This window comes from Choristoneura fumiferana, chromosome 10, assembly GCF_025370935.1.
Source record: "Choristoneura fumiferana chromosome 10, NRCan_CFum_1, whole genome shotgun sequence".
In the NCBI taxonomy this organism is placed as follows: domain Eukaryota; kingdom Metazoa; phylum Arthropoda; class Insecta; order Lepidoptera; family Tortricidae; genus Choristoneura; species Choristoneura fumiferana.
In genome coordinates, this window is record NC_133481.1 from 2,759,908 (window position 1) to 2,769,846 (window position 9,939).

At 37.0% G+C, this 9,939-nt stretch overlaps 2 protein-coding genes and 1 long non-coding RNA gene across 13 annotated transcripts in view; 1 reads left to right on the forward strand and 2 right to left on the reverse strand.

The window, feature by feature from the left end:
* Positions 1–9,939, reverse strand: part of bru3 (CUGBP Elav-like family member bruno 3) — a 1,256,451-nt gene that overhangs the window by 928,032 nt on the left and 318,480 nt on the right. The gene's annotated exons all lie outside the window — the stretch shown is intronic.
* On the forward strand, positions 140–2,425 carry LOC141431833 (uncharacterized). Its single transcript, XR_012451760.1, has 3 exons — positions 140–412; positions 1,110–1,192; positions 2,128–2,425. It is a non-coding gene; the product is annotated as an uncharacterized lncRNA (long non-coding RNA).
* LOC141431677 (uncharacterized) lies at positions 7,863–9,873 on the reverse strand. The gene is made up of 3 exons (XM_074092858.1): positions 8,673–9,873; positions 8,125–8,266; positions 7,863–7,928 (listed from the first exon to the last, which is right to left on the reverse strand). The coding sequence occupies exons 1-3, from the start codon at positions 9,611–9,613 to the stop codon at positions 7,863–7,865; spliced, it is 1,149 nt and encodes a 382-aa protein (XP_073948959.1). The 5' UTR covers positions 9,614–9,873.

The window sequence follows — 9,939 nt, forward strand, 5'->3', positions numbered from 1 at the left end:
CAACTTTTAATTCACATCAGAGGTACTAATCGTTAATCGGAGCATCAGAGTATGTTTCACATTTCACTGTAATGTCAAAGTTCTTTGAAAGTATTTTTAATATATTTAAAGATTGGTATAAAAACAGTCCACATTTTTAACAATTCACTGAGGCGGCGGGAGGGGTCGTTAGCTGATGATAACACTTTAACTTCACTAGCCAGGATTAACCTATCCAAAGAGTATGCCGGACAGGAAAAAATCAAATGGTCTATATCGCCGATACCTCCGCAGTTGTTGCATTTATTATTATGTACAATTCCAAGTCTGGTCAGATGTGCAGGTGTCTTAGTATGGCCAAAACGAAGACGATTGATTGTGGTGATAAAATCACGGCTGGGTGACTTGAGCTTATTATACCATGGTTTGACTGGTAAGTCTTGCTGAATGCTTCCATACCATTTCCCCTTGGCTTCCTGATCCTTCTTCCAGAATTCTTGCCACAATTTTTGTACATCATGTTTAATGGCGGCATAACAATCAGTAACCGGAATATTGACAATTAAGGACACATCTATCGCATTGATTCCATCATATGCAGCCTTATCAGCTATTTCATTGCCTGTTATTCCTTTATGTGACGGTATCCACATAAAAGAAATTTCCAATCCTTTTCTTCTATAATTGTTAATGATTTCTCTTATTTTAAAAATCATGTATGATGTTTTAAAATGAACTTTAAAGCTTTCCAGAGCTTTAATTAGACTTAAAGAGTCAGTAAGAATTAAAAATTTATGGTAACTATTAGTAAATGCAATTAACTTGAGTGCTTCTAAAACAGCATATGCCTCCGCAGTAAATATACTACAATTACTATTCAGAACAAAGCTTTGAACAAATTTATTTTGAGGGTTATAAACAGCACTACGAACATAATTTTCTCCCTTACTGCCATCTGTATAAAGTTTGTAGTAATCTTCATTTTCACTTAAAAATTCTAACATATCCTGATTAGAGGTGATGGAAGCCCTAATTACTGAAACTTGAGGGAATAAAAAACTGAATGAATGTGAATAACATGGCCAAGGTGATATTGCATACAATGATGGGAATTTCTTCCTCATTTCCAGCAGGATGCGAGAGACTTTGGGAGCCTGGCCATTGAGAAGATCGGCACCTGTAGTCATAGGATCATGGCAGTCTAATTCACAAGGTATTATTTTTTAATTATATTTTGATTGTTTGAAGCTAATAGCTTCACACTATGTCTTTCTGCCAGTAGTAATCTTCTCAATACAAGAGGCATGATTGTTGTTTCAACCTCCATTGCTCTAATGGGAGTTGAGCAGAAAGCTCCTGAAATCACCCTCAAAGCCTTATTCTGAATAATGTCTAGTCTATGTACATAATTACTATCTAAGTAAGCTAAACAACTATAGTCAAAATGGCTTCTAACTATTGCTTTATACAAAATTGAAAGTATCTTTGGGTCTGCCCCCCAAGATACTCCCGCTAGACACCTCATAATATTTAGCCCTTTTGTGGAGTTTTGAGATATATATATTTAATATGTTTTTCAAAAGTTAAGTTATTCTCAATAACTATGCCTAAAAATTTATGATGGTTAACTTGGGAAATTACTTCATTATTGAATATAATATTATTAGAAGGAGAGTCCTTACTAAAAATCATAGAACTGCTTTTAGTTGGATTAATTTGTAGGTGTAATCTGTTATGGTAAAATAAATGTAGTTCCTTAAGAGCATAGTTAATTTTATGGATGGCTATGTCTACATCATTATTGACACTATATAGTACAAGGTCATCAGCAAACTGTAAAATATTTACAAAATCTGTATTTACATATTTACAAATCTCACTAGTATACAAATTATATAGCAAAGGTGACAGAATTGCACCTTGCATAGTGCCTCTAGACACAGATCTTGGGCCATGTATTATATTATTATGTTTCACATATAATGTTCGGTTAACTAGAAATTCATGCACCCACTTGGCAACTAACCCCGGTATTCCCAAGTTAGTTAACACCTTAACTAATATTCCAGGATGAACATTATCAAATGCTCCTTTGACATCCAAAAAAACACATGCAACACTAACATTACTATTTTTTGCATATTTCAGATCTGTTATAAGGGATAAGAAGCTGTCTGCGCAGCTCCTACCTCGTCTGAATCCATATTGCACATGCGGAATAATGCTATTTGATTCAACAAACCAGTCGAGGCGACATTTTACCATATTTTCAAAAACTTTACCAATGCATGATGACAAGGAAATAGGCCGATATGAATCAGCACAATCTGGGGACTTATCTGGTTTGAGAACTGGAATCACGCACTGGGTTTTCCACGGCTGAGGAATTATTTGTTTTGACCATAGTGCATTGAATATATCTAATAAAATATCTTGTACAGTTGAATCCAAGCTTTTAATTAGTATGTAGGGAAAATCGTCTAAACCAGGGCTTGTATTTTTACGAGATTGAAGGCTTAGTAAAAATTCATTTCTTGAGAAAGGTTCTAACAGAAACTTGGATTTCTCATTATTATTATTAAGATTAAAGTATACATCTAGATTGTCGAAACTAACTGTGCTGTCTTCTGACAACTTATCTAAAAAGGATGCGATAAACTCATCGTTGTATGATTGTTTTTACTTTTATTCATACCTTTAAACATTTTAATGTAATTCCAAATAACGCTTATTGGTGTAGTTCTATTAAAATTGTCGCAAAGTCTTTGCCAGCCATTCTTTTTTCCTCAGCAATAGTCCTTTTTTTAATAGCATCAATTTTTTTGTAATGTATGTAATTTTCAATAGTAGGAGTAGCTCTGTAGCACTTTAAAGCCTCATAAGAGTTGACAACACTCTGTTCACATTTATCATTCCACCAGGGTGCCGGAGGTTTACTTCGAAAAGTTGAAGTTTTAGTAAATTTAGGTATGCATTCTTGCTTAAGTGTGTTGAGCCGAATACAAAACTGATTATATGATTCCAAAGGGTTCTCATTGTCCACAGTCAAATCGTTAAACATATCAATTGATAATTTTTTAAACTTTTCCCAGTCTGCCTTGTTATACAAAAACTTGTCAACAGGAGGGTTTATTTGATATCTGTCTATTGAGAGTGTTATGTCTGTTATAGTTGGAAATGATAACTTCCCATGTTGTCATCATGTACTGACCACTCACAAAGAGGGGCAATACAAGGACTGATTAGACTAACGTCTATAGCAGAAGGATTGCGATTAGGATAATTAAGAGTTGTAAAGCTGCCATCATTTAATATACATAAATTACACTCGTCAATCATGTCGAACAATTGTTGGCCACGACCCTTAGTGGAAACGCAGCCGAAAGCTATGTGGTGAGCATTAAAGTCTCCTGCTACAAAAATGGGTTTAGGTAGGTCATTTATTAATTTCCGTAAATTATTAATACGCATAAGGCCTCCAGTTGGTGGACAATAGACACATAATATTGACATATTACCACTTTCAACAGACAGCGATAAAGCAATTGCTTGAATGTCCTCATAAAAATCAGTTTGTAATAATTTACACTTAAAAAATGATTTTATCAGGATGGCTACACCTCCATGTTCATTTTTCGCATTTTTATAAAATATATTGTAACCAGGAATGTTAAAAGTTTGATTTTCTTTAAGCCATGTTTCATTCAGTAGGCAGATATCTATATTATTTTCTTTTAAAAACTTAATAATTAAAGGTTTTTTGTTTTTAACACTTTGAATATTATGAAGAGCGATTCTTAACTGTGAATTATGAGAACTAGAATCCATTTAAGATAAATTTTTAAAAAGCATCTCTTTAATTGTTGTGGTAGTAACGGGAGTGTCATCAGCATTATTAGCCAATTGGATTAATGTACGAACAATAGCCATAGTCAGATCATTATTACCTAATAGCTGAGTTTAACATCAGCAACAGAAGTGACTTTCGTTTGGTTCTGTGTCTTATTTACAGTGGTATATAAAGGCTTATTTACATCCGAATTTACATTTTGTACAGTTTGCTGAGTAGTTTTTAACGGGGGAAAGTCCACAGCGTTTTTGGTATTTACAATAGAAGAGTAAGTAATTTTACTCTTTTTCTCCATCATTTTTTGCATTTTTATTGGGCAAGTCCTTGAAATAGCCATATGTGGCCCGCTGCAATTTACGCAAGAAAGCTCGTTTGGTTTATCGCATTCTTTATAGTGGTGATCACCAGCACAACAACTGCAGCGCTGTTTGCCGCTGCAGATCTTGGCCGAGTGATTAAACTTAAAACATCTGTAACATTGCTGCAGAGGAGGAATATAATCGAATACCCTGTACGAGAACAGGTCATATTGAACATTGTCAGGCAATGAATTTGACAGAACGTAATGCTCACAGTTTGCAAAGGCACTCGTTCTTGACCTACCTTTTTCGAAAAACGTCTGACTGAAATTATTTCATATATCGACGACAGCTTGGAGTACAAGTCCTTGTTAGAAATGTTCACTGGAACAAATCGAATAATTCCTGTTTTTTCAATATGAGCTGCGGGGATGAAAGCTCGCATGCCATTTTTTTCCAGAAAAGCCGTGTTGTTAATAAAGTTGTTGGCCGTGTTAAATTGTTTAAATACCACCACAATCTTACTAGCATTTATTCTGCGAATAGCCACTACACCTTTGATTCCATTTGAGAATATGTGGTTCAAATAAATTGGGCTTTTGTTTCCTAGTCTTTCGTTCGTACTAGATTCGACGAATACTTTAAATTCCGTGGAAGCCGAGTTCTCCGGATAGAGTCTCTTATAATCAGGTTTGTGATAAGGTAAGTAAAGATTGTCCTCACCGCCTCCACCACTTTTCTTTTCACTGTCCATTGTCCTGCTCCGTTTTGTGCCGGGGGCGAGGGATCGCCACCCCCGCCCTCGTTACCCACCATTTTTAAATACTCCACTTAATATTAGATATTTACAGACAAATAAAAACACTAAAACACAAATATATACAATATTATGAATTTTCTTTTCAAAAAAATTCAAGTTTGACGCCCTTTCGTTTCAAATTCCCGCCAAAGAATCCACAACACCTTAGTAGGCGGATGCAGTGTTGCCACCTTGCCCAAAGAAAAAGTTGCTAAACCTTAAGACTATCCTTCCTCTTTGTGCTAAGCTAAACATAAAATACGGTAAAAAGGTGGTAAAAAGTAGCTAGTTTCGCTAAAAATACTCTGTCATAAGTTGATAAAATCGGCTAAACAAATAAAGGCAACATAGGATATGTCTTTATAATTTCTTCGGCCGCGGCAGTTTTTGTCAGGAGTATTAAAATTAAAATATTTTTGTGATTATTATTTATTTATTTTTTATTTTATTATTTTAAGAACACATACAGTCGTATATTAATGAGTATACAGGTAAACCAAAAACAATATAAAGACCTAGAGGTTCATAAATATTCTAGGTAGGTACTTAAAGTTATTTAAAACTAATGTGAGTACTAAAATAAATTAAAAATCAACAAAACTAGGTTCATTGAAAGATAAATGTTGACAGAAACACTATACAAAATGTTGCCTGACTAATTTTTTGAGAGTAACAAGCGAACTCGCAAATGGGTCAATATCATACAATTGTTCATTAATTAACCGAGGAACTCTTCTGAAAAAAGTGTGTTTTGTGTAGTTAGTACGAGCAAAACTGACATGGAACAATCTTCGAGGACGCAAGGAGGGACATGGAATACTAAAACTTATACTATTTAAGAGATCTGGGCATCTAATTTCATTTTTTAAGATTTTGAAAAAGAACATCGAATCTAAATAAAGACGCCTATTTTTGAGTGAAAGGAAATTAAAATATTTTGAAGATTGTAATGAATTATCAAAATGTTTACCAGTCTTGTAGCAGAGTGACTTTAGGAAAATACTTTGAATACGCTCTAACCGATCAATATGAATTTGGTACTGAGGAGTCCAAACCACGGAAGCAAATTCTAAAATACTTCTAACAAATGAGCAAAATAAAATCTTAAGGGTCTGTGGACGCTTGAACGGTTTACCCATTCTAAGTATCATTCCTAGATTTTTGTAAGCTCGTTTACAAATATTGTTTATATGAGTTATAAAATTCAATTGGGAGTCCATGGTGACACCCAAATCTCTGATGGAGGACACACGGGTTAAACATTTATCATTTAAGACATAATCAAATATAATTGGATCGATTTTACGGGTAAAGCTAATAACAAAACATTTATCGGTATTCAAGTACAGGTGATTATTAGAACAATAGTTAAGGAAATTATCAAGATCCTGCTGCAAATAGTGGCAATCAGCAAGAGTGGCGACAGCTTTATAAATTTTGGTATCGTCGGCGTAAATTATATGCCCTGAATTTCGGAAACATGTACCTATGTCATTTACAAAAAGAACAAAAAGAAGTGGACCCAGGTGAGACCCCTGGGGGACTCCAGAAGGGACAGGAAGAAACCCTGATGTATAACCCTTTAGAGCAACTGCCTGATTCCGATTAGTTAAATAAGATTTGACCCATCTAAGTAGGTCCCCGTGCATACCGAGCTTCTGAAGTTTAGAAATCAGACAATTATGGTTAATTCTATCGAAACATTTTGAAAAGTCTGTATACACCGCATCCACCTGCCAGCCAGAAGAAATTTTATTCAAGATAAAGTCTGTAAAGCAGAGTAGATTAGTGTCCACACTCCTACCTCGACAGAAACCATGTTGATACTGTGAAATATGTTGACAAAAAGCAGCCATAATTTGTTCAGTAACGAGCTTTTCCAACAATTTACCAAATATATTTAGCTTACTGATACCCCTGTAGTTTGTAACAAGATGTGGGTCACCACTTTTAAAAATTGGTGTAATTAAAGCATTTTTCCAAAGAGTAGGAAAGTGGCCACTTGATATGGACTTTTGGAAAATTATTGTTAGCGGCATCGTTAGCTCACGAGCACAAGATTTAATAAGTAGTGGGTGAATTTTATCAGCACCACTACCTTTATTAACATTCACTCCATTTAATAGTTTGAAAACAATGTCCTCTGTGATGTGGACAGAGCACAAGTCAATAATTGTATCTTGTGCTACTGAGGCTGAAAGATCAACAGCACTGGAGGGATCATCAATAAAAACTGAATTAAAATAATCATTAAAAAAGTTACTTATAATATTACCATCACTAGAAGTATCCTGTTTATAAGACATATTATCGGGCATACTATTAGAAGGAAACTTAGATTTCATGAAGGACCAGAAATGGGAGGGACAACTATGAATTTTATTTTCGGCAAGAGAGATAAAATTATTATGACATTCGGTCTCCAGCTTATGCTCTTTCTTCCTCAAGAACACAAATTCTAAATGATCCTGAGGATTACCATACATTTTCCACCTTTTATGAACTGCGCGTTTTTGCTTTCTAAGCCTAATCAACGCACGAGAAAACCAGGGTGGGTGAATAGAGTTGCTATTAGTACGTTTGTGGGGAATATATTTTAATATTAAACTATTAATGACGGAGTACAAAAAGCTAACAGAATGATCTGTATCTAAACTATGTAAGCAGGACCAATCAATATCAGATAGTTCCCCACGAATTTTCTCATAGTCCCCAAGAAAGAATAAAGGCTTTAACGACTCATTAGGTATAAGTAGTGGAAAATATGAACAAAACGACAAAGTTAAGGAGATTTCTAACGCCTTGTGGTGAGGATCTTCAGCGGTGAGTGGAGCGGGAGAAGCGACTACGGTACACTCCGCGTTAGTCATAACTAAGTCCAAACAACGCCCATTAATGTTAGCACACGCATTATACTGCTGCACACCCGTCAAAGCTAGAAAATCAGCAAGCAGAGTAACAGTTCTATCATCGCGAACATCGACATTGAGATGGTTTGAGCCTGGATTAGACACCCAGGAAGCATGAGAGATGTTATAGTCACAAAGTAGAAGAAAAATATCTTCAGGGTTATTTTGCATAATGATAGCAGTGTTATCAAGAAAAGAGCGAAGTGAATCATAGTGATTATCATTATGAGCGAAATAGACACAAGCAATATGTAAACGCGGGGCGAGGGCGGGATTGGCCGGCTCCACCGTCAGCCAGAGCTCCTCGTGCCGCGGCGCGGCGCACCAGTCGTCGCGCCGCGTCACGCGCAGCCCACGCCGCGCCGCCAGCAGCACGCCGCCGCCGCGCTGCGCCGCGCGCCCGCACCGATCGTGTCTATACACTTCATACCTGCCGTCGAAAAACTCATTGCTGTAAAAATCAGAGTTCAGCCAAGTCTCCGTTAAGCAAATAAAGTCATAATCGGCATTTAAAACACTTGATAAAAATGTGTGAGACTTAGTCCTTAAGCCCCTTACGTTCTGATAGTAAAAATTTAAATCATCCATAGCCATTGGAGGAACCAGAACAAAAACAAAATGTAATAAATATATGACAACATCTTGACACCACATTAACCACACCTACTCTATCCCTACAAGCATACATTTGTAACTGACTCATGTTTGTTTCGATAGAATAACAACTGCCCATTAGTAAACCTAAAAATCGTAAACACAAAGAGAAAAATAAAATGAAAACATATTCCGAACAACACAAAAAAGAAAACAAGTTAAACGAAAGTGTTGACAGTCACTTTAACTTGCTTAAATCATCCGCATTGGATATAACATGAATTCTAGATCCATCCTTTTTACGCATATATATTTTGCATTGTTTAACCCACAAGTAACTGTAGCTCAGCTCGTTTTTTATGTCGCGGGCCCGTTTAAGAAGAAGTTTCTTAGCGGCGGTGAGATGCTCGTTGACATAAATAGGTGAGGCCGCACCGGGCAGCCCGGCATCGGCGCTGGTGAGGTTGCGCCGCGCGCGTGCCGCCGCCACCAACTCATCCTTACGCCGCCGCTGACAGAAGCGCACGACAATCGCAGGCGGCCTTGGGTCAGCCGCTCGTCCAGCATCACCTGCTGTTGTGGTAAAACGACGCACTCGGTGAATTACATCAACGTCAGTTTCGCGCAATTCGAATCCAACTTTCACGGCGATGTTACGTAGAATCGTTAGTAGATTTTCACCATTTTTCTGGGGAACTCCGCTGATTTCAACATTATTCATCCTACAGAACTGGTCTCTTCCGTCTTCATTTGATTTTAATGCAGCAAACTGGGACTCCAGATTCTTATAATCAGCTTCCAAAGACTGGAGTCGTTCGACTTTGCTCTCAGTCAGAGTAAGCCGCGATTCAAACCCGTCCATTCTGGTTTCCATGGCTGTCAATTTTGACTCGATGTTCACAATACCTTGAAGAGCCTGGTCCAGGCCATCATGCATGGAGTTAATTTGTAATTTAAGCCCCTTAATTTCCTTAATTAGCTCACTAAACGAGTCACCGATACCGCCGTCCGACTGCCGACATTGAAGGCACTTCCAACTAGCTCTTTTATCAGCAGTCATCTTTTTGAAGGTGGTCTCCTGCACTCCAGAGCATCGAAAATGATAAGCACCGCTGCAATGGGAGCAATTTACATCGCCATCACCCACGAAAACAACACCGCATTTTTTACACAGCACGGCCATGGTAGGATAATTTGCAGACCGACTCTAAGCCAATACGAATAATGTCCAAAATTGCACAAGCGGCAAGTCGTGATTGCGTAGGGTAATTAGCACTCGGCGGTGCAGATTCAAAAATTTAACTGATTTGACTTAGATTTAAGGAATGCACTTCACAGATAAGTTGTATCGCCTATATTTCTTCACTCTCGAATGGAAAGTTTACTTCCCTCGAACAATTATATAACATAAACTTCCAATTTTTAACTTTAAGTACAACAAAACACTTAATTTGCAACTGACGAGCAAAGCGACCTCTCGTCGTCGCGGTCAACGCGCTATGGCGCTAT

What these genes read in the sequence shown, in the direction of transcription:
- LOC141431677 (XM_074092858.1), bottom strand. Translation starts at nt 9,613, where the DNA reads ATGGCCGTGCTGTGTAAAAAATGCGGTGTTGTTTTCGTGGGTGATGGC. An exon ending in GATGATTTAAGCAAGTTAAA is followed by an intron (nt 8,267 to 8,672) that starts GTGACTGTCAAC and finishes TTTCGACGGCAG; the next exon opens with GTATGAAGTGTATAGACACG. An exon ending in ACGAGGAGCTCTGGCTGACG is followed by an intron (nt 7,929 to 8,124) that starts GTGGAGCCGGCC and finishes TGTCTAATCCAG; the next exon opens with GCTCAAACCATCTCAATGTC.